The 25,540-nt window shown below is 36.4% G+C and overlaps 1 protein-coding gene across 8 annotated transcripts in view; it reads left to right on the top strand.

Annotated features, from left to right (window-relative positions):
• Dlg1 (discs large MAGUK scaffold protein 1) overlaps positions 1-25,540 on the top strand; it is a 204,709-nt gene extending 179,169 nt beyond the window's left edge. For all 8 annotated transcript variants that reach the window (XM_042669937.1, XM_042669944.1, XM_042669962.1 and 5 more), the window contains 7 exons: positions 1,139-1,180; positions 3,412-3,462; positions 4,623-4,724; positions 4,962-5,134; positions 14,539-14,648; positions 18,767-18,858; positions 23,745-25,540. In XM_042669937.1, coding sequence (XP_042525871.1) covers positions 1,139-1,180; positions 3,412-3,462; positions 4,623-4,724; positions 4,962-5,134; positions 14,539-14,648; positions 18,767-18,858; positions 23,745-23,851 — 677 coding nt within the window. In that variant the 3' untranslated portion in view covers positions 23,852-25,540. The remainder of the gene's footprint in view (positions 1-1,138; positions 1,181-3,411; positions 3,463-4,622; positions 4,725-4,961; positions 5,135-14,538; positions 14,649-18,766; positions 18,859-23,744) is intronic.

The raw sequence follows: 25,540 nt of genomic DNA, 5'->3' as shown, positions 1-25,540 counted from the left end.
TCTTGTCCATCAAATATTTTTTCTTTCCCTAATGTATAAGAAATTTAAATTTTTCCTTTTCAGTATGTTTTGGTTTTTAGTTTTCATAAAGTTTATTAGTCTTTCTATGCAAGAAAGGTATTCAGAGATGACATGAGTTCCTTTTATTTTGTTAACAATCAGGTTACAAAGTGAAGTCACTTGAAGAGAAGTCAGGCAATTTTTGACTAAGTATTGTTTTGATGAGTTTTTTGTGTTTATAAAGCAGTCACTCAGTTTTATCAAAATTGAGTTTCTAAGAAATACGAGTCTATTTAGAAGTGCAGTCCCAACTTCTTGAATTCCTTTTCACTTGAATCTTTTTCAGTAATTAAATTGAGGTATCTGCAGTGCATTGTATGATATCAGAAACAGGGATTCTCATCTCTGTTCAGGAACAAGTGGGAAGCTAGACTAAAGATGCATTTTTAAATTACGAAGGCACTCCTTTTTTAAAATGAGCACTGTTTATTCATTTATAACTCATCTTCTTTGCTAGTAGTTGCTATTTCCTAAACTAAATTAAATGGTATAAATGTTATTTTATCTTTTTGGGTTTTATGTCTACATATGTCTATTCGCCTAGCTATTTATACTACTAATTTTGTACATGAAGATTGTATAGAAATAAGGCATTATTTGCAAGTATTTTCCCTTGACAATTCATATTTACTTATTTGGAAAATTAAACTTTAATAAAAATTTTAAAATACTTTTTTAAAAATCTTCAGTTAATCCAGGCACCGTTGGCTCATGCCTGTAATCCTAGCTACTCAGGAGGCTGAGATCTGAGGATCACGGTTCAAAGCCAGCCCGGGCAGGAAAGTCCCTTTGAGACTCTTACCTCCAATTAACCACCAGAAAACTGGAAGTGGCATTGTGGCTCAAAGTGGTAGAGCACTCAGCTTGAGCTGAAATGCTTTGGGACAGTGCCCAGGCCCAGAGTTCAAGCCCCACAATAGACCAAAAAGTAAATAAAATAAAAAACCTTCAGTTATATGTGGTTTATGTCAACATTTGTAATATCGCCTTGCTTTATTTTGGTCATTTGCATTTATCAGCCTTTTAAACTCACAACACTGTGTTTTCTTTATTTTATCTTATTGTCCTGAAATTACAGAGCATGTAACTTCTAATGCCAGCGATAGTGAAAGCAGTTACCGTAAGTGTTTTAAGTTAATATTTTTGTAGTATGAAGTATAACACGTCCTTTAGATGGTTTTTTCCTTAGTAATATGCTGTAAGAACTGAAAATCAATTACTTACTATTTTAAAATCATAGAGAGCCAAGTAAAATTCTGTACTTGAAAAATAAGATCTTAGAATCCCAGTGCCAGTGGCACACACCTCTGTAATCCTAGTTACTCAGGAGGCTGAGATCTGAGGATCACTGTTCAAAGCCAGCCCGGGCAGGACAGTCCGTGAAACTCTTATCTCCAATAAGCTACCAGAAAACCAGACGTGGTGCTGTGGCTCAAGTGGTAGAGCACTCGCCTTGAGCTGAAGAGCGCAGGGATAGCGCCCAAGCCCAGAGTTCAAGCCCCATGACCAACAAAAAAGTTTTAGATTTGGGGACATTTCAGATTTTAAAATTTCAGATTTGGGGAAACTCAATCCAAAAAGTCTGAGCAAATATTTCAGTTGCAAAAAACTGATAAACCTGGTTCCAAATATTTTAGGTAAAGGATGTTCAACTTGTTCAGAGGTTCATTTCCAAGGTTAATAAAATACTAAAACCCATTTTACAAACTAATAATTGTTACACAGTACATATGTATATGTATATCTTTTACTTTTCAAAAGTAAATATCTCATAAAATGGAGAGTAAACTTGTACTTTCACATTTTGTTTAATAATTTTATTTTTAATATACTAATACTCTTAAGCAATGCTAAATTAGGTTTGTTTCCTTTCTCTGTTACCATTCTGGTCTAAGTCATTTATCAGTATTTGATGGTAAACATAAGAAATGAGAAAGGAAATAACCATTGCTTGAAAAGTTTTATCTCTTGGTGTTTTGTATTATAGTGTTTTGTATTATAGTGTTGGTGTTGAACTATGCAAGGATGTGAAGTTTTTAAACAAATTGGGATGTGGGAGGGGGGGGAGAGTACATGATCATTATGAGTTGTAGCACTGTAAAAATTAAAATTGCTTTTCTAACTTTTTTTTACTGCTGTCTAATATGAAAGTAATCTTGATTACAGATGAGTATGGCTGCTCAAAAGGTCAATCATGTTAATATCAGTCCCTAATATTTTTCCTGTTGACAATATATACTTTTAATCCTCATTCATTTAGTTGGTTTTAGTGTCTGCTTAAGGATTATTTGGGAAAGTGATTGATTATGTTATTAACTTACAGCCAAATCTCACTTTAGTGTAGTTGAGTGTCTTTCTAGACTAAAATGAGGTAATGAAAGTATATACTGTCTTTCTTACCATTTGCATGAATTGTTAAGGTGTGGAATATTCAAATTGCATGTTTTTGTTATTATGTAAACATCCAGTACTTTAAAATATCTGTCTTATATACTATGATAATGAACTTGAAAACAAAAGAATATATTTTAAAGAAGGAAATAATACTTAAGCCAAGCTGTATATACATAGTATGTGCCAGTAACAAGATTGTTATTGAAAATAAGAAAATTTTTCATATTGTCCAATTTGGATTGTTTTTATTGAATCACTTGAATTTAGTTTATTTCCTATATGTATATATTAAGAGCTCTTAGATTTTTTTAATGATTAATTTTTTTCATTAGGTTCAGATATAATTTGTGTGCTTTTTATTTAAAATATTTCTTGAGCTCTGACCCTTTAAACTATAGAAGCGTTAACCTCTAAATTGCCCTTAAGATCAAATCGAAACCTATTTTTACTATCACTATGATTTACTTCGTTGGAAAGAAAGGATTTAATTTTATGTAAAGCTCTTTTCTTTAAAGATATAATTTATAATAATCAGTTAATTTTTTCATCCATGAACTACTGACAGTTTTGCATTTGCATTTAATTAAAGATAATTATTTTTAAATAACACATTTTAAATACTGTTAATATTTGGTGAAACTAAAAACATGGTACTTTAGATTTGATTTGGTCTAGTTTAGCCTGGCCTCATTATATAGTCTAGGCTGAACTCATACTTGTGATCCTCCTTCAACCTGCCAGATGCCAGTATTGCAATTATTTTTTACCATGTCCAGCTGTAGCATGTTTTTAACAACAGATTGCTTAATATACATATATGCAAAGCTGTACTTCAAATATTCTTTAAAAAGTTAGATACTTCTTAGATTCTAAATTAAAAATGAATAAAAAAGATGAAAAGCTATAAATACGTTACACTATTACAGATTTCTTACCCATACTTTAATTTTCTAATAGGTGGTCAAGAAGAATATGTCTTGTCTTATGAGCCAGTGAATCAACAAGAAGGTTTGTGAAGCCTTTTGATCTTAACATTTTATTTTAAGAAATATACTTTCTTCCTGGTGCCGGTGGTTCACACCTGTAATCCTAGCTACTCAGGAGGCAAGATCTGAGGATCACAGTTCAATGCCAGTCTGGGCAGGAAAGTCTGTGAGACTCCTATCTCCAGTTAACCACCAGAAAACCAGAAGTGATACTGTGACTCAAAGTGGTAGAGTATTAACCTTAAGCAAAAAAAGTTCAGGGACAGTGCCCAGGCCAAGTTCAAGCCCCATGACTGATTTTAAAAAATAATAATAATAAAAATAATAATAATAAATTAAAAAAACTTTCCTAAGCCAGTTTTTTCTGTGTTTATAATAGCATTATGCCTTTCCAATAATCCTTTTTAAAAGTCTCCGAAACATCTCTGACCTTTCTGTAAGTATCTTACCTCCTCATCCAAGAGGGTTCTACTCAGTCTATTTCTATCCCCCTTAACAAGTTCTGATTCTCACTACTCATTACTCTTCTTCCAGAATGACCTATTTCGTGTGTGTGTGTGCGCGCGCACGCGCTGACCCTCAGCTCTTGAGCTCAAGCCTAGCACTCTACCCTTGAGCCACAGCGCCACTCCGGCTTTTTCTGATTATGTGGTTCTGAGGAATCAAACCTTCATGCATGCGAGGCAAGCACTCTACCATTGAGCCACCTTCCCAGCCCCCAGAATGAACTTTTATAGCCCAGTTATACTCTGTTAAATCATCTTTCTGGATTGTTACTTTGATGATATCGCTTCCTACACTCATTTTCTTTTTTGTCCTTTTTTGTACTTTACAAATTGCTTCTTCAGAAATGATCATTAAAGCACTGTAACTTATTTTTTTCTCTTGGAATAAGATTGTGTTAGGAATGTGTACAAACATTAGTTACTAAGATGCTAAATTTAACTTGGCTAACTTATAGCAAGAGAATAAGTCAACTTGAAGATCTTAATATAAAGGTTTATAAACTACCAAGTTACTCATCTTTGGTTGATAGACATCTTTATTAATGGTAAAGTGGTATAGAGAAAGAAGAGAAAAGAAATTCTTCATAATTGTTTAGTGTAATTTTTGTCCTCTGGTAAAATAAAATACATTAATGTTTGTTGAATATTCCTTGTAACATGTAGTTTATCTTTATAGTTAATTACACTCGACCAGTTATCATATTGGGACCTATGAAAGACAGGATAAATGATGATCTGATTTCAGAATTTCCTGACAAATTTGGATCCTGTGTCCCTCGTGAGTAACCCAAATAAAACTTCTTAATATTTCCTGTCACTGTATGTAATGAAAGTAAATATAATCATTTTTGATGGCTCATGTAATTATTTTATAAATTATTTCTTGATACTGTTTTCTTTTTCTCAGATTTAATGTCTCTTGGTTTGAACGTTATAAAACACTGATTTAATAGAAAATGGATTTATTGTATTTTTTTAAATATTAAACACTTCCCCAAGTTATTTTCTGTTAAAGATACAACTAGACCAAAACGAGATTATGAGGTAGATGGAAGAGATTATCATTTTGTGACTTCAAGAGAACAGATGGAAAAAGATATCCAGGAACATAAATTCATTGAAGCTGGGCAGTATAACAACCATCTGTATGGAACCAGTGTTCAGTCTGTGCGAGAAGTAGCAGAAAAGGTAAGCGTCAGGGTAATCCCAGAACATTGTTTCTAATCAGTATGCCTTTAGCAGTGTGAAAGAATAACAGGACAGGGGCTGGGAAGGTGGCTCAGAGATAGAGCGCTTGCCTTGCATGCATGAGGCCCTGGGTTCGATTCCTCAGCACCACATAAGCAAAAAGAAAAAAAGCCAGAAGTGGCACTGTGGCTCAAGTGGTAGAGCGCTAGCCTTGAGCTGAAGAGCTGAGGGACAGCGTCCAGGCCCAGAGTTCAGGCCCCACGACCAAACCAAAAAAAAAAGAATAACAGGACAGAAGACACTTCCATTGCTACTCAGGTGACCAAGGTCTTATATGTGTACATTTTGGAGACATTTGTCCAACCCATAGCATAGATGAATCAAGTTAGATTACATTTGTTTTGGTACTGGGGCTTGAAACTCTTACTTAACTTTCTACTCAAAACTGATGTTCTACCACTTGAGCCATAGCTCTATTTCCAACTTTGTTGTAGTTAATTGGAGATACAAGTCTCACTGACTTCTCTGCCCAGGCTAACTTTGAACCTCAATCCTAAAATCTCAGGCTCGTTAGTAGTTAGGATTACAGGTGTAAATCACAAGAGCCTGGTATTAAATAAGCTTGTAAAAATAGAAACAGCATGGTGATTTAGTAAACATTGAAAACATAATGGAGCTGGGCATTAGTGACTCAAACCTATAATCATAGTTATAAGATCTGAGATCTAAGGATTAAGATTTGAAGCCAGTCTGCACAGATAAATCTGAAAGATTCTTCTCTCTAAATTCCAGCCAAAATCCAGAACTAAAGACATGGCTCAAGTGTTAGCTTACTAGCTGAGCAAACAAACTAAGCAAGTGCAACACTCTGAGTTTAAGCCCCACTACCAACATCAAATATTTTTTAATAATAGAAAGGAAATAATGCACTATACTTAAACGTATATTTCAAAAATGTACATGATCACTATCTAGTAGTTTTCCTTTAGAAGGAGAGACAAACTGGAGAGCTTAAACTTTTTTGAAATGTTTCCTTTTAATTTCTTTTAAGATTTACAGACTGAACTAGGAATGTGGCTTACTGGTAAGAGTGCTTGCCCAGCATGCATGAGGCCCTGGTTTCAATTTCTTGGTACCACATAAACACAAAATATAAATAAAAAGATTTATAAGCCACACCTTCATCTTAACTACAGAGATAATATCCAACTTCAAATTACTGGTAATAGAAAAGTAAACACCAGATCCTAGAAAAACATTTCTTGTGTAAATCTTACAGACAGAAAAAGCAGTCTTAGAGTAAATGCCCAGAAAAGAAAAGAATAGGCCTGTGATTAACCTGAAGTCATTATTATAAAGAGAAAGAACATCCAAAGTTAACAAAATAAGAGTCCTTATGTTAAATCCAAAATGTAAGGTGATACAACAAAATGAACAAAACTTAAGAAACAAAGGACTTCCACTCATCTGGTCGAATCACTACTAAATAATCCCACGCTGCTGATCACATATATTGTATATATGTGCACACCGGAGGGAAACCAGGAGGAATGCACAGAACTAGAGGGAATCAGGGAAAAACAACAGCGGGACCCATCAGCTGCACTGGACATTGACCAAAATGAACTAAGCAACTCAATGGCAGCGATGGGAGGGAGGGAACAAGTGGGAAAGAGGGAACAGCTGACGCTATGCAAAACAAAAGAAATGTACGTATCACCCAATGTGGAAGAAATAACTGTATTGCAAAGCTCATAGAACTCCTAAATATTATAGACTATGATAGAGAATTTGCTCCATGAAAGTTAGAATGTGTTTATGACTTTAACTAAGCATAACTATCCTACAATACTGTGAAATTTGGGAAATTATGTAGCCACTTAATCACAATAAAAAAAATTGAAAAATAAAAATGAGTCCTTAGAAGATAAGGCATCTAAAACACAGAGAGGTGGCACAAAGGGAGGTAATTTAGGGAAGATAACTCTTCAGTAGAAAAGAGTACAAAAAGGGAGAGATGCCTTTTAATATATAGATGTCAGCACAAAATAAAGGCAAAATAATAAAAGGATATAAGCCAGGTGCCGATGGCCTGTAATCCTAGCTACTCAGGAGGCTGAGATCTGAGGATCACAGTTCAAAGGCAGCCTGGGCAGGAAAGTGAGACTCATCTCTAATAAACCACTAAAAAACTGGAAGTGGTGCTGTGGCTCAAACGGTAGAGCGCTCACCTTGAGCTGAAGAGCACAGGGACAGTGCCCAGACCCAGAGTTCAAGCCCCACAACCAACCAAAAAAAAAGGGATACAGAGACCTAGACAAGATAATTCAATAGAAACTATTAAATATTACAATCTTGATGATAGTCATTATGCTTGTTCAAGGGAGATTGACCAAAAGTGATTATGTCATGTTCCAAAGAAAATAGAAGTTCCATAAGTCATGTACCAATGGTTTCTGTCTGTAATTGGCTAATCAGGAGACAGTGAATGGGAAGTGCAGTTTCAGGCTAGCAAAAGTTCACTAGACTCCCATCTCCAATATCCAGGGGTGGAAGCTTGGAGCAGGTGGTTGAACACAAGCCAATTAAGCAACCAGGCGATCACAAAGCCTCAAATTCAAACTGCAGTAGAGTTTTATAAAGTAGACATATACTATTGATCACTATTTATAAAATCTCAAGCACCTGAAAACTGGAAATTTCTTCTTTTTCTTCTATCATCCCAACTGCTAGGGAGGAAGAGATCAAGAGGCTTATAGTTTAAGTCCTGCTCCAGCAAAATGTTAGCAAGATTTTATCTCAGCAAATTGGTGTCTGTGGTCCTAAGTCTGGAAGGCTGTATAGTAGACCGATCACTACCTGAAGCCAACTCTTAAGTTTCCACCATCAAGATAAGGAACTTGTCAGAGATATCCATCTGACTGGTTTTCAATAGTGTGTTAGAGGGCCTAAATCTAACCAGAACAGTAATACAAGAAAAAGAAATGTAAGTCATCCAGAGTAGAAAGGAAGAAGTAAATTGTCCTTATTTTCAGATGACATGATTGTCATGTAAAAAAAATCTAATGTATTTTACAGAAAAACTAGTATTAGGGGCTGGGAAGGTGGCTCAGTGGTAGAGCGCTTGCCTTGCATGCATGAGGCCCTGGGTTCGATTCCTCAGCACCACATAAGCAAAAAGAAAAAAGCCAGACGTGGCACTGTGGCTCAAGTGGTAGAGTGCTAGCCTTGAGCTGAAGAGCTGAGGGACAGCACCCAGGCCCAGAGTTCAGGTCCCACGACTGGACCCAAAAACAAAAAAGAAAGAAAAGAAAAACTAGTATTAATAATTAAATTTACCAAGATTGAAGAATATAAGATCATACTAAGAGATACCTAAAGAATTTTTTGTGTGGGGGAATGGTGGGTAGAAGGTTTAAGACTCAGAAACTCTTACTTGCTAGGCTGATATAATACCATCATGTTTGTGGCCCTGTTGTCCACTTTCAGGGAAGGTCTTAACTATCTGCCTATTCTCGAATTTCCATAGTTGCTGGGATGACAAACTTGAGCCAGTGCATGGAGTCTCACAGACTTTTCTGCCTGAGCTGCCCTGGAACCACATCCTTACATTTATCAGCCTCCTACATAGCTTGAGATGGCAGGTGCTCACCACCAATCCACCTGTGGGTTGAGAAGGGAAGGAGTATCATAAACTTTTCTGCCTCTTTTGGCTTGAATCCATGATCCTCTTCTAATCTCAGCCTCCCACATAGCTAGGATTACAAATGTAAGCCACTGGCACCCACCTATCTAAAAGAATTCTTATACAATGTAACAAACACATCCTAACTTTAAAAGTACTAAAGAAATTAATAGATATTTCTCCAAAGAGGACATTTTTCAAATACTCATAGGAAAAGATGTTCAGTAATACTAGTTATTAAGGAAGTGCAAACTGAAAACAAAATAAGGTACCAAATTCCCATTAAACTTAATATATAGTCTACTTCTAATTATCTACACAAGGAAAAAGAAAGCCATATGTCCCTATAAAGAATTGTTCTTAAATGATCATAACAGTTCTATATTTGCTACAGGCAAAAACTGGAAACAACCCAGATGTCCTTCATTTAGAATGGATAAAATGTAGTCTTTGTTTTCAGTTGCAGCAATATACTACTCAACAATCAAAGAAATAAGCTACTAAGCTGGGAATGTGGCTTAGTGGTAGAGTGACAGTAGAAGGACAGTACCCAGGCCCTGAGTTTAAGCCCCAGAACTGGCAAAAATAAAAATAAAAAAGAAGATACATACACAGCAGATAAATTTGCATGTAGTTATTCTGAGTAAAGAAGCCAAACAATGGAATGCATGCTGGATAATTCTACTTAACATAAAAATCTAGAAATGTCAAGCTGGGTGCTGGCAGCTTATGCATATATTCCTAGCTACTCAGGAGGCTAGGATCACAATTCAAAGTCAGCCTGGGCAGGAAAATCCATGAGACTCTTCTCCCTAACCACTAGAAAACTGAAAGTGGTGCTGAGGCTCAAAGTGGCAGAGTACTAGCCTTGAACCCAGACCCTGAGTTCAAGTCCCTTGGCTTAACAAAAAAAAAAAAAAATCTAAAATTTTCAAGTGATAGTGGAAAGGAAACCAGTGGTAGTTTAGAGAAGAATAGCAAGGAAGGATACAAGGATGATTGCAGGGATTTCAGGTTATAAATGCTCATCAGAATTTATCATTTGTGAGCTGGAGATGTGGCTCAAATGATACGAGCATCAATCAAGCAAAGGCAAAGCTCTGCATTCAAACCCCAACGCTACAAAAAAAACTGTAAATTGTATACTTTTAAATATGTCTTTTATTCTGTTATTTACATCTTAATGAACAATTAAATTAACAATCCTCCTGGCACTTAAGAAATGTTTATATCCATGCTGGAAATGTGGCTTAGTGGGAGAATGCTTGCCTAGCCTGAAGCCCTGGGTTTGATTCCTCAGTACCAAAACAGAAAAAGCTAGAAGTGGCATTGTGGCTCAAATGGTAGAGTGCTAGCCTTGAGGAAAAGAAGCTCAGGAATAGTGCTCAGGCCCTGAGTTCAAACCCAAGGACTGTCAAAAAAAAAGAAAAAGAAATGTTTATATCCATACCTTCTAAACTGTTTAAAGTAAGTGTGTGTGTGTGTGTGTGTGTGTGTGTGTGTGTGTGTGTGTGTGTGTGTGTGTGTGTGTGTGTGTGTGTCCGTCCATCCATCTGTCCTAGGCTTGAATTCAGGGACAGGGCACTATCCCTGAGTTTTTTTTCAAGGCTTACATTCTACTACTTGAACACCAGCTCTGCTTTTGGCTTTTTTTTTTCCTCGTAGTTTGTTGGAGATGACTCTCACATACAGTTTTCTACCCAGGGTGGCTTCAAAACAAGATCCTCAGATCTTAGCCTCCTGAGTTGCTAGAATTATAGATAGGTAAGAGCCACTGGCACTAGGCAGGTATGTATTCCTTTTAAAATAATAAAAAGATTTGAAAGAAACTGATAAAATAGAAAAGTAGATCTTAGGGCTGGGAAGGTAGCTCAGTGGTAGAGTGCTTGCCTTGCATGCATGAGGCCCTGGGTTCGATTCCTCAGCACCACATAAGCAGAAAAAGCCAGAAGTGGCACTGTGGCTCAAGTGGTAGAGTGCTTGCCTTGAGCTGAAGAGCTCAGAGATAGTGCCCAGGCCCAGAGTTCAGGCCCCACGACTGGCAAAAAAAAAAAAATAGTAGATCTTAAACAGAATTTACAGTGTGTGTGTGTGTGTGTGTGTGTGTGTGTGTGCATGTTTGTGTGCATGTTTGTGTGCACACATGTACAGCAGGCTTGAACTCCATGCCTGGGTACTGTTCCTGAATTTTGTGATTGTTTTATTTTTTGGTCTTTTTTTTTTACTCAAGGATAGTACTCTACCATTTGAGCAACAGCTCTGCTTCCAGCTTTTTGGTGGTTAATTGAAGATAAGAGTCTCACAGACTTTCCTACCCAGGCTGGCTTTGAACCATGATCTTCAGATTTCAACTTCCTGAGTTGCTAGGATTATAAGCATGAGCCACAAGATAGAAAAGTAGATCTTAACTACAAATTACTTGCTTACCTGATTTTTCTTAGAAATAATCAGTTAAATATTTAATTTTAAGATAGGAATGAAATGGTATCTTTATTAGGAAAATGCTAACCATCTATGAGATAAAATAAAAAGAAAAATATTTTGAGCATCTTATGAAAATGCTAGGTACCAGTGGCTCACACATGTAATCTAGCTATTAGAGGTGGAGGTCAAGGGGACTGTGGTTTGAAATCTGCCAAGCAAAAAGCTTGGGAAACCCAAGTTACAATAGTAAATCTAAATAGAGAGTAATAGTTCAGGCTAGACTGAGGTTTTTAAAAAAAAAAAGTGAGACTCTGTCTCTAAATAGAACCAGAGCAAAAAGAGCTGGAGTTCTGACTCCTCTGACAGGTATGAAGCTCTGAGGTCGAACAACACTACGGTTAATAAATATTTTAGTAAAGCCAAAGGCTTAATTGTAAGTAGTATAGTATACTGAGGAAATACTCAATTCCAAAATTTACCTTGTGAAATAAATTGGAAAGTCATTTTAAAATAAAGCTTAGCCGGGCACTAGTGGCTCACACCTATAATCCTACTCAGGAGGCTGAGATCTGAAGATTGCAGTTCAAAGCCAGCCCCAACAGGAAAGACTCTTGAGACTCTTATCTCAAACAAACCACCAGAAAGCTGGAAGTGGCACTGTGGCTTAAGTGGTAGAGTGCTCACCTTGAGCTGAAGAGCTGAGGGACAGCGCCCAGGCCCAGAGTTCAAACCCCACAAACGACAGAAAAAATAAAATAATGCTTATAAAACTAAAAGCAGCAGTTAATAAAAAAATAATATGTAGGGGCTGGGAAGGTGGCTCAGTGGTAGAGTGCTTGCGTCGCATGCATGAGGCCCTGGGTTCAATTCCTCAGCACCACATAAGCAGAAAAAGCTGGAAGTGGTGCTACGGCTCAAGTGGTAGAGCACTAACCTTTAGCAAAAAGAAGCTCAGGGACAATGCCCAGGCCCAGAGTTCAAGCCCACAACCGACCAAAAATAATAATAGTAATATGTAGAAATCAGTACCTTCAGATATGTGAAAAATAACCAACAGAGAAAGACCAATTATAATGTAAAAAATAGTATATAAAATACTTAGTGAGCATTGTAAGAAATATAGAGAATTACATGAAGAAACCTGTAAAATATTTCTAAAACACAAAGTTAGACATCCTTTATTTTTATGACAGCTCAGAGCCAGACCCTTATGAAATAGCATCTATCATCCATAAAGACTATTCCTACCATCCTCCATAAAGACATAGACTATTTCCTTGGGCAGTACATCTACTAATACTGAAATGAATGATGAAGAGTGAGAACTGTGCCAGATGGATGGAGAATTACAGCTAAATGAGTGTGATACTACTTGGGGGTCAGTTAGGTAGATATTTCCTGGACCAGGAAGTATCTTATTTCTTTTCCAATAAGTACATTAGATCATCATGTAGAATTATACTGTGATTATGTATGAACTACCACTATTTGTAAGGAATGTAGGCTAAAGGAGCGCATCACATCTAACTCTGAAACTATTATGCACATGTAAAGAGAAAATAAAGCTAACAATGTGTTCATTTCGTTGCTCTGATAAAACCTGACAGAAAACAACAAGGCAAGGGTTTATTTTGGCTTGTGATTTTAAAGGTCTCAATCATCGTTACTTAGCCCTGTTCATTTCTGGGCTTGTGCATGGTGAGAAAGCTGCCAGGAAAGTGGAGAACAAGAGTGAAAGACCCAGAGACAACAAAAACCCTTCAAAGGCACCAATGACCTGCTTCCTCCAACTAGGCCCCAACTTCCTATTAGCTCATTCAGCTATTAATTTCTTAGTAACCCACTAATTTTAAACAACCATGTAAATGCTAATATGTGTTTAAAGTAAGCAATGGGCACAGTATGCTTATTATTTGCTTTCTTTATATTTGAATTTTACAGTATCTTTTTTTATCGTTTTTTTTTATCCTTCTTATTGAAGCAATAATTTATTGACAAAGACTCAAGCCTTTAGAAGGTACTTTGTAAAAAAGGGGACCTGTTGTAAAATGTTATAATGAAATCTGTTTGATTAAATATATGCTACCTCATTTAACATAAAAGTCTCAAGTAGCCAGAAACTAGTGGTTCATGCCTGTAATCCTAACTACTCAGAGGGCTGGATATGAGGATAGTGGTGCAAAGCTAGCCAGTCCAGGCAGAAAAGTCCATGGGATTCATTTCCAATAAACTACTCAGAAAAGGCCAGAAATGGCTCTGTGGCTTAAGTAATAGAGCACTAGCCTTGATGTTCAAGGACAGTACCCGGGCTCTAAGTTCAAGTCCCAGAACCCGGGAAAAGAAAAATAAAGTCTCAAGTATATTAAAAAAATAATTGAGGCTGGGACTGTGGCTGGCCTAGCTAGCATTCATGAAACCCTGGGTTCAGTTCCTCAGTACCACATAAACAGAAAAAGCCAAAAGTGGTGATATGGCTCAAGTTGTAGAGTGCCAACTTTGAGCAGATAAAGCTGAGGGACAGTGCCCAGGCCCTGAGTTCAAGCCCCAGGACAGGCAAAAATAAAGTGGAAAAGTTTGCTGGGCGCTGGTAGCTGACGCCTATAATCCTTAACCACTCAGGAGGTTGAGATCTGAGGATCATGGTTCAAAGCCAGCCCAAGCAGGAAAGTCTGTGAGACTCTTATCTCCAATTAACCACCAGAAAACCAGAAGTGGTGCTGTGGCTCAAGTGGTAGAGCACTAGCCTTGAGCTGAAATGCTAAGGGACAGTGCCCAGGCCCAGAATTCAAGCCCTACAACCAACAACCAAAAAAAAAACCTAATTGAACTTTGTCAGTGAATTTAAGCATGTCAGCAGAGTTGGCAAATCATGTATATGATTTGTAGTATTTAGAATCTTTTACCTTCTGTGAATCATTTTTAAATAAAATGATGGTTATGGAAAGATGGTAGTATATTATCGTTTTTAGTAATGCCCATCCCTGACAAAATTAATGATGGGAATCCTATATTGGTTACAGTTTGGGGAAGTTGCCAGTCTTTAAGAGCAAGGCATATGGGAATTGTACTTTCATTTCCTTTAAAATATAGTATTTGAGAATGGCAGATTAATTATTCATAATCATTATCATCATCTTCATTTGCCTTCCCCTCTGAAACTTGCTAACAGAAATGACAAGTTTGCTTATAGTGAACAAGGAACCGAACAGTCCAGATTTTGTACCTATAGGAAACATACATGTAATATGCAGGAAAGGATTTGACTCATTTGTTTTTGTCTTTTATTCTATTTCAGGGCAAACACTGTATCCTTGATGTGTCTGGAAATGCCATAAAGAGATTACAGATTGCACAACTTTACCCAATATCCATTTTTATTAAGCCCAAATCCATGGAAAATATTATGTAAGTGGCAAGCCTAAGTTGCTGTTGTATTTCATTTACAACCTACATCTCAGTTCCTCTGTAAGATAGAGATAATAATAGTATGCCCATCTTTTGTAGAATGTTGTGAAGATTAGAAAGTACTGTCATTGACAACATCATCCTTAGTATAACTGAAGTGTAAGGTTGCATGTATTAGAACTTTAAATAGAGACTGGGAATGAGGCTTAATGGTACAGTGCTTGCTAGCATGCATGAAGCCGTGGGTTCGCTTCCTTAGTACCACATAAACAGAAAAAGCCGGAAGTGGCGCTGTGGCTCAAGTGGTAGAAAGCTAGCCTTGAGCAAAAGAAACTCAGGGACAATGCCCAAGCCTTGTTCAAGCCCCAGGACTGGCAAAAAACAAAACAAAAAACTTTAAATAGCCACGGGTACTTTTTTTTCCCTCATTGGACTTCTGAAAGCATGATGGATCACAGCAGCTTTACTGGAATTACCCACAAAAAAAGTTACCCAAGATTTTCAGTCTTGCTGCTCAAACTTAGCACAATCTACTCTGAATCTTGACTCAACATACACCAACATTTTGCTGTCAATATGTGAAGGACTTCAGCTCCATTAAATTGGACTAAATTTCTTCTTTATAAGGATTAGCTAAGATATTCGGCCAATGAAAGATCATATTGTTCATAAAATAATTTTTTTAAATAGCCATATGTGGGACTGGGGGGTTATAGTTCAAGCCAGCCTGAAGTCAAACTCCTTATCACCAAATAAATAGTCATATGGCTGGGCACAGTGACTCACACTTATAATTCTAGCTACTCAGAACACTGAAAGTAGAAGGATCTCAGTTGGAAGCTAGCCCAGGCAAAACATTCTCAAAGCTCCATCTCAAAAGAAAAAGGTAGCCGGGAGCTTGTAGCTCATGCCTGTAACCCTAGCTACTCAGGAGGCTGAGATCTGAGGATTGCAGTTCAGAGCCAACCCAGGCAGAAAAATCGATAAGATTCTTATCTCCAGTCAACCACCAGAAAACCAGAAGTAGTGCTGTGACTCAAGTAGTAGAGTACTTGCCTTGAGCTGAAGATCTAGGGGACAGTGCCCAGGCCCAGAGTTCAATCCCCACTATCGACCAAAAAAAAAAAAAAAAAAGCAGAGAGAAGAAAAGGGTAGTCATGGTGGTGCACATTTAATCATCCTAGCTTAGTAAGAAATACAAATAGGATTACATCCTGGCCTATCCAAGCAAAGAATTAAGATTCTATATCAGGAAGAGTTGGAGTAGCAATGGAATTATATCTGATGGGTATAGCACCATCCTTGAACAAAAAAGCCAAGTATAACACCAGCCTTAAGCCAAAAAAAAAAAAAAAAAAACACAAGGCCTACAGTTCAAACCCCATGGCTGACCCAACAAAAGAGGAAAAAGAGTTGGAGGTGTGGCTCAAGCAATAAGAGCATCTGCTTAGCAAGCACAAGGTCCTAAGTTCAAGTTCTAGTACACCAAGAAAAAATCAAGAAAAGAACAATACCACTATACATTTAGTAGTTGTTATAAAGTTCAGAATAGGTAATTCAGTGGGGAAATTGGCTTAGATACATCATCAGAAGTTCCAAATAATAGATATTTGAGTCTGTACCGAACTTAAAACTATTAATGTCAAAGAAAAGGTTAGCTCATCTTTATTGGCAAAGATATGGAGCAACTAAAATGCATATCAATGTTGAGTATAAATTTGAATGTGCCTATTGGTAACTGCATATAGTATATCCTAAAGCTGAGTATATGCTAATGTATGCCTAACCTAGGAATAAACTTACTTATACTAACCAAAGATACATATTTGTTTACTGACAGAGTAGCATTCACAATAGCTAGAAACCAGCTAGTATTGTGGTATATACTATTATCGTAACTCAGGAAGCCAAAGGAAAGATGATAGACCAACAAGGGCTTCACAGAGAAGCCCTTGAGGGGGCAGGAGGTTTGGTCGTGGGACTTGAACTCTGGGCCTGGGCACTGTCCCTGAGCTCTTCAGCTCAAGGCAAGCGCACTACCACTTGAGTCACAGCGCTACTTCTGGCTTTCTGGTGGTTTATTGGAGATAGTCTCACGAACTTTGCTGCCTGAGCTGGCTTTGAACCGTGATCCTCAGATCTCAGCCTCCTGAGTAGCTAGGATTTTAGGCGTGAGCCACTGACTGGTGCACGAAAAGAAGAAAAAAAAACCTGGGCACCAGCTTTTATCTCCAGTTTAGCCACCAAAAAACCAGAAGTGGCGCTGTGGCTCAAGTGGTAGAGCACTAGCCTTGGGCTGAAGAACTGAGGTACAGTGCCCAAGCCCTCAATTAAAAGTCTCAGTACTGGCATAAAAGAAAGAGAAAAAGAAAAAAAAAACATTTACAAAACCATAAATTTACAGCCCAGGCTGGTTCCTCAGCATAGAAACACTACAATAACAAGTAATTGTATGTTAAATAAAACATAACACTAGTGAAAAGGAAAATTGGGGTCTATATAGTTAGTAAGGCATTAGATTAGATTATGTACAGTTTTCAACAACAGTAACAAAAAATTAAAACCACAGTGCAAACAAAGAAAGTTTGAACCAAAGCGGAAAAAAAAATAAGTCAGAACTGTCCATGAGAAAGACGAGACATCAGACTTAATCGACAAAGACATTAAAACAACTCTTTTAAAGATATTCAAAGAACTAAAAGACCTAATAGACAAAGTCAAGAAATGGTGTATGAGCAAAATGGAAGTATCACTGAAAGGAAAACCTAAAAGAAAAAAATTCTAGAGCCAAAAAGAAAACTACTGAAAAAAATCCATTAGAAAAGTTCAAATACAGATTTGAGCAAGCAGAAGAAAGAATTGTACATTTAAAGAAAGAAACTGGAAGTTTTAAGTCTAAGGAACAGAAAAGGCATTGAAGGAAAGTGAGATACCATTAAGTAAATTAACATACACATTGGAGGAGCCCAAAAGGAGAAGGAAGAAAAAGAGACAGAGAAATGTGAAGAAATTCTTTTTTTTTTTTGTCGGTCGTGGGGCTTGAACTCTGGGCCTGGGCGCTGTCCCTCAGCTCTTCAACTCAAGGCTAGCGCTCTACCACTTGAGCTACAGCGCCACTTCCAGAACCTTCTTGAATTAGATGAAACCAGAATATAAATATCCAAGAAGTTCAGTGAACTATAAGCATGATAAACTCAAGAGACCATCCCTGTGACACCTCAGGATCAACCTTTTGGAAGATGGAATGTTGAAAGCAATGAGACAGTGACTTGTCAAACACTAGAGATACCCCATAAGAATTCTTATCAGAAATTTGGAGGTCAAAAAGCAGAGGGTTCCTTTACTAAAAGAACTGACAAAAAACTGTCAATCATAAAATCCCATCCCTGGCAAATTATACGTCAAAGCTGAGAGAGAAGCCAGGTGTGGTGACGCACATCTGTGATCCCAGCACTAAGCAGGCAGAGCTAACATACAGAATCCGAGGCTAGTTTTGGTCTACTGGTAATACATAATCTTAAAAGAAATGAAGACATTCTCAGATAAACAAAAGCTGAGGAAGTTCATCACCTCACACTCCGAATTGTCGAATGATTTTTCATCATTATTTCATAAGTTTTTTATGTGTTTTCAATTTTTATTGTAGTCAACGTAAGTCTGCGTAAGTTTCATTCATGACAGTTGATAACTTCTTAATCTGCAGGTGCTCCTTCCTCTTCGTCCCACCATCTCAGTTAATGGTAAAGAAAGGCACTTCTACAAAGATTTCCTCAGTCTTTTTTGATTGCCTTCTCATGGTAGTGTTTAATAGTTTCATGTGCTATTTTATTTTCTATAAATGCTGTATAGATCTGTAATCATTTTAATACAAAATTTTCATCCAACTCAAAACTTAAAAGACTAATGCTTAAGTTTTGACTACTTGAAGCTGATGCAGAATGTTAAAAATCCTTTTATTCCAAGTATAAAAAGAAATTCAGTGATTAAATCTGTTCTTAATTACATCCATATTTTCAGCAAAGTTTACCTTTTCATGATTTTATGTTTTACGTGCCATTCTCTCCTTTCAAAAGGTATTAAAATACAACAATTACCAATTTCAAAATTTATTTTCATAGGGAAATGAATAAGCGTCTAACAGAAGAACAAGCCAGAAAAACATTTGAGAGAGCCATGAAACTTGAACAAGAATTTACCGAACATTTCACAGGTTAGAACCACATGGGGCAATACCCTTTCACCTTTTTTTATGGTTTTGTTTTTGTTGTTGAAAACAACAAAAAACATAAAAATGCTGATAACTAGGGCATGAACTTTTGCACTTGCTTATCTTTTTTTCACTAAAGCTGACACTTTTTATCACCTGTGAGACAGCTCCACTTCCAGCCTTTTGCTGCTTAATTGACAATAAGAACCTAGAGGCTGTATCTTCCCAAGCTGACTTGGAACCACAATCCTTAAATCTCAGCCTCATGAGTAGCTAACTTTACTAGCATGAGCCACCGGTGCCCATCTTGACAATCATCTTTCTAATAGAATTTTGCTATGTCCCCATCTACTGAGAGTAACTATTATACTGTCATTTCAGAATGAACTCTTTTAAGTTCTGTTATTTTTATCCTGTAGGAAATTCATCTAACCTAGGCAATGGTAATACAGACTCTTAAAATTACTATTTCTAGGGCTGACAGTGATAGCTCATGCCTGTATTCCCAGGTACTGGAGAGGTGCAGATCAGGAAGATCATGAGTCAAGACTGGCATGGGCCAAAGGTTCACAAAACCCCATCTCAACAAAAATGTCATCCCAACTATATGGGAAGCAGGTCTCGAAAGGCCTAGGCCTGAGACACTATTTGAAAAATAACTAAAGCAAAAAGGGATATGACTGAATGGATAGAGCACTTGCCTAGCAAGCACAGTGCCCTGAGTTCAAGCTCTTACTACTGCCCCTTAAAAAAAATAATGTGGCCTGGTGCCAGTTGGCTCATGCCTATAATCCTAGCTACTCAGAAGGCTGAGATCTGAGGATTGAGATTGAAAGCCAGCCCAGGCAGGAAAGTCCATGAGACTCTTATCTCCAATTAAGCAGAAAACTGGAAGTGGTACTATGTCTCAAGTGGTAGAGTGCTGGCCTTGAGCTGAAGAGTTCAGGGACAGTGCCCAGGCCGAGAGTTCAAGCCCCATAACCAACCAAAATAACAATAATAATAATAATAATAATGTGTCTTAGATTGCTAAGGCAGCATATACAGGAGTATTCATGTTTGACCAGAGAAAAACATTTCAGTTTCATTTCTTCTATGAAACTATGACTTTTCTCCTACTTTGATAAACTTTAATCTATTTTTCCTGGCTTATTGAGATAAAAGTGACAATTTTTGTACATATTCAAAATGTACAAAGTGATTTGACATACATACAGATTGTGAATTGCTGCACTCATTTTAACACATCTATCACCAAACAACACTTTGTATTTGTGTGCTGAGGTCACAAGTCATTATACTCTACATTAGTTACCCAGAAAGTGTGTGTGTGTATGTGTGTGTACACTTGTGTGTGAGCACATGAACACATGCAGGGGATTAAACCCAGGGCCTTGCCAGACAAATACTCTACTACTGAGCTACATTCTCAGCCCCATTTACCTTTTTATAATTGAAAGTTTATACTCTACCCTTTGACTAACTTCTCATTTCCCCTGTCCCAAAGCCTCTGGCAACCACTGTTTCAAATCAACTTTTTTGGATGCCATGCATAAGTGAGATCCTACTGTATCATTTTTCTGTCTGGCTTGTTTCACTTAGCATAATGACCTTCACATTTACTCATGCAGTCACAAATGACAGAATTCCTTCTTTCTCTTTGTTTCTTGTACTGGTACTAGGACTTGAACTCAGGATTCTTAGGTTTTTTTGCTCCAGGCTAATGTACAACCACTTGAGCAATAGTTTCACCTCTGGCTTTTTTCTGGTTAATTGGACTTTACTGCCCAGGCTAGCTTCAAACAACAATCCTCAAATCTCAGCCTTCTGAGTAGATATAATAAAGGATTCCTTTTTAATGGCTGAGTAATATTCCATTGGTGGATATTTCTGCTGTATTTCCTTTATCCTTATCCATTCATCCGTCAGCAAGCACTTAGGTGATTTCTTTTTTTTTTTTTTCCTTTCAAATCAAACCAACAGGGCCACAGCCCAACTTTTACTAACAGAAATTTGTAATATTCAAAAACTCCGTTCCTTTTACATATTCACTAGCTTTTGACTCTGGAAGGCAATTCAATTAACAAAGAAAGACTTAAAACAAAGCCATAAGACTTCAGAATTAGTATGCTACATTCTCAAATACACCAAACTACTTCTTTCCTCTTCTTGAGCACTGTCATATAAGATGATTATATATTTGTGGTTTATTTATCTTTGTTCAGATGCTTGTTGATTTTTTTCAGTGTGTGTTCCAAGTGTTTGTTTAGCTCTCGGCTTTTGAATCTTTTCATCTCCTCATTTTGTATTGAAGACTCTTTTAGGTCTCCCTTGCTTCCGTTTAGGCACCACAGCTGATTTAGGTATTGCTCCAATCTTGTGGTCACCTTTTCTCTTTGCCTTTGCTTAGGTCTCAAGATAGGATTCATCCTCTCCTGCCACTTTCTTGGTTGTACGATCCTAGTGTATTTCTTCTTAGGTGGTGGTTGAGGAACCATGACTTTATTAGCTGAATTCACTGCTCTAACAGAATTCTTATCTGCTTTATCGGCCATCACTTTTCTGGAGTGGAGAGCCCGAGAGCATCTCCAAAATGGTGGGGTAGCTGACTTAGGTGATTCCTATACCTTAGCGGTTATAGAAAATGCTTCTGCAAACAAAAATGCAGATCTCTGACATACTCATTTCATTTCTTTTGGATATATATCCAGCAGTGAGGTTATTAAATCATATATGTCCTAGTCTGCTAGAATAAAATAACACAGACAGGGTAAATAATAAACAGTAGAAATTTATGTAGTGCACTGTTATTTTATATATATGTGTGTGTGTGTGTATATACATATAAACATATATATATATATAATCTGATTTTATCCCTTTATCAGATATGTAGATTGCAAATATTTTTTTCTCTCCTTCCACTTGGATGATTGTTTTCTTCTCTATGCAGTAGTTTTTAATTTGGTAAAGTTGGCAGTTGATTTTTTTTAATGTTACATGGGTTTTTGATGTCATATTAAAAAAATTATTGCCAAGACAGTGTCAAGGAACTCTTTTCCCAGTTTTTTTGAGGAGCTTTTTGGTTTCAGATCCTACATTCATGTCTTTAATCCATTTCAAATTAACTTTTGCAAATGATATAAAGATCTAATTTAATTCTTTTGCATATGCATATAGATTTGAGCCACTGGCACCCAATCATAACCTTGACTTTTTTTTTTTTAAAGCACAGTGGTTCACACCTATAATTCTAGATACTTGGGGGGCTTAGATCCAAATAACTAGGCCTAGTTCAGAGCCAGACAAGACAAAAAAAATCTGAGAGACTTAATCTCTAAAATAACCAGCAAAAAGCCAGGCTGGAAGCTTTACTCAAATGGAATAATACCAGTTGAGCAAGTAAGCCAACTGAGTGCAAAGTCTTGAGTTCAAACAGTGGTATTGGCCAAAAAAAAAAAAAGTATAATCTAAATGCATTTGAGACAAGAAGTAATGATGCATCCTTTTGCGTCTTGTAAGGCATATGTCAACTTGAACTCTTTCTGGTGATGCTAGTTTTAATCACGTGGTTATGGTATCTGTAATACTGTGCTTTCCTAGTTCCCTCCCAACAAGAAACCTGATACTAACCACTCCATTAATGAATTTATAAAGTAAGCTAAATGTATTTATTTCTGAGGTAATTTCTAAGTAACTTTTCCTCCCCAAAATAAGCCATCATTTACTGTTCAGCCTGCACCAGGAAATACTAAGAGGTCCTGTCCCGTGCTCTTGGAGTACACAGGTACCAAACTGGTCAACCAGATGTTTTGTCTTCAGGGACATTAAGGCATATCTACATCTTACATACCTACTCTTACAATTTCAATAGTTAGAAACATTTATGTTGCTTAAATTTTTTGGTTACACATAAATAAACCTTTCCTTCTTAATGTGTACTCAATCTCAATCATCAAATATACAATTTTACCTGAAATCTTCATTTGGTATATTATACTAGGTTGGGGACAGCATGAAATGTCATAGATACCTATAATGCCTTTTCCAAAATCACTGACCACATGATATTTCATTTACAACTTTGAATTCTTTCATTTATATGTAAACATGTTCTATTTTCTTTAAAAGCTACTTGCGCTTCATACTTTTTGTTGAGAATTCTTTTTGTTTTATTAACCCTTATTCCTAGGCCTCACAGACTCCATACATCTCTCAAATAACTAGTTTTTAGTGATTGTTACCATTATTCACGTTTTTTCCAGGCAGCAAATAAACTACCCGAAGAATTTACTACTGTGTAGTTTACAACTACCTAGAAAATTTATTATTCTCTCACCACTAACAAACCAAATTATGTATCTCAGTTTGCCTAAACTCCAGTACCTGACATACCAACATACTTGGACAAAGTTACATATAATAATCATAGTTCCTTTTCTCTAAGATCCTGCCCCCAAAATAAAAGCAAAATAGCTTTTCTTTTCTTTATTTTTTTCTAAATACATTTGTGAAAAAATCAGGAAAGTACAGGAAATACAAAATTTGTTTTAAAAGAATACAACTAAGAGTTGGAAATTTAACATGTACGAGGCCATAGGTTCAATCCCTAGCACCAGTGGAATGAATGAACATGCTCAAAAGATAAACAAACCAAACAAGAAGCAAAAGAAAAATAAAGACCAAATCTCAACTTTAGTCAGTTTTTAAATAAAATGTTGTATATTATACAAATAGTAAAATTAATGAAAGGAATACTTCCTGCAAAGTAAATAATACATTGATGGTATTTAAGTAACTGTTTTCTATGACTCAGCTTCCATTTCACCAATAATTGTAATGACAAAGACAGTTAATGGACTTTTCTGATTTTCTTTCTGTTGTTACAGCTATTGTACAGGGAGATACACTAGAAGACATTTACAACCAAGTGAAACAGATTATAGAAGAACAATCTGGTCCTTACATCTGGGTTCCAGCAAAAGAAAAATTATGAAAAGTGATGTTTCTGTATTTCTCTTTCCACAACCTCTTTTTCTTTGACACTTCCTTGCCCTTTCCTTCTGGAGTCTGTCTTAAATACCCTTCCTGTTGACTCATACCCCACTCATCGTGGTCTGCAGTTGTGCTTATTTTGACATCCAGTGTCTCCCTCATGCTACATCATGTACATTGTTCTATATCACTATTGGTTTGTGGCCATTTTTCAGAACTCAAGATAGATGGCCTTACCAGCTATTAAGGGTTTGGGGAGACGCAGAAATTGTGGTAAAATTCCTTAATGTTTAAGGGAAAGTAACTTTAAAAGATTTTCAGAAAAGCTTTATATACATTATTTTAGAATTTCAATACAAATGAAAGAAAAATTGTTTTAATCAGTGATTTAGTAGACTTTGAGCAACTGTGCACGCTTAACTTTTAATAGCATGGTTTGGCCAATGTATTAGCTCTCAAGTCCTTTTCTCCATTGACTTTGTGTTATTAAATATTTTATTAGAGACAAATAAGGACAGTGTTTTTCATTTCAAAATTCATCTCTTGAGTTAACCGTTATAATTTTACAAAGCCTATTCATTCTTCATAAGAGTTCTTAAAGCCTTTTATTGAGGGCCCTCTCCCCTGTACATTTGGTAGGAATAGAAATGTTGAAGTGTTTTTAATCTACTTGTGCAACATTACTTAAAATGTCTTACAAAAGTTGTTCATACATAATGATCACTTTTTTTAAATGAGGCCATGTTCAGGTGCTAGGGGAGCTCACCTTTTACACAGAAGGTCGAGAAATTTCATAGACACAATAGAGACAAGGCAGACATTTCAATGAAGATGTAGTAATAACCTTTATGATAATGGAAATGGAGTCCAATTCATAGCCTAAAGCTAAAGTATGCTTATGTGTCAGATTTTAATGAATATTTTACCCACAATAACTGCCTATTTTGTTATAATAAAGTATATATATAAATATATATATAACTTTCTTTAAACTGTAACTATGGGAATTATTTTCTTTACATAGTTGCGCACACAAACATATATATATATATATTTAAAATATATTTTTTGTTTTGCCACCTACTCAGTTTTTGTTTGATTATTAAGTTAAATGTTAATTGAACAGACTTCTTTTCCTTAATCATGTCAACTGAAAACAGGAGTATGGTGGTGATGAGGAGAAACTCCAAGGGAAATTAGACTAAATGAAAGTACCTGCGTGTTCTCCTCTTTCCTACAGAAATTTTCCAAAGGTCCCTGGGTTTTTGTTATTATTCTTGTCATTGGGTTTGATTTTGGTCTTCTGCCTTCCCTTCTAGTTCTCCTCATTTTGTTAATAGGAAAGTAGAGGGGGAAACAAACCATTTGTTGGGAGTTTTCCCTCAGACACATTCATCCCACAAAGCTGTTCTGCACTAGGGTTGCACAGATCTTTATGGTGAGCAATTGTAAGAAATTTTTAGTGAAAGCTAGAAATAACTTCAGAAATCAGTTTCTCTGGTCTTTTTTTTTTTTTATATATCATCTGGCTTCCCAATTTTCTTTGGAGTTACTAAGTATGTGGTTTTCGACAACCTCCTCATTACAGTTTCTTAAACAAGTGAGTGCTGATTTGTAAACAATTATCATCGTTATCCATTCCACTTATGAGAAAGAGGAGAACAGCTAATAAACTTTATTGTAAAATCTA

Source organism: Dipodomys spectabilis, unplaced genomic scaffold, assembly GCF_019054845.1.
Source record: "Dipodomys spectabilis isolate Male_0828 unplaced genomic scaffold, ASM1905484v1 ptg000017l, whole genome shotgun sequence".
Classification (NCBI taxonomy): domain Eukaryota; kingdom Metazoa; phylum Chordata; class Mammalia; order Rodentia; family Heteromyidae; genus Dipodomys; species Dipodomys spectabilis.
The sequence above is the reverse complement of the archived record's forward strand: the minus strand, read 5'-3'. Positions and strand labels throughout refer to the sequence as shown.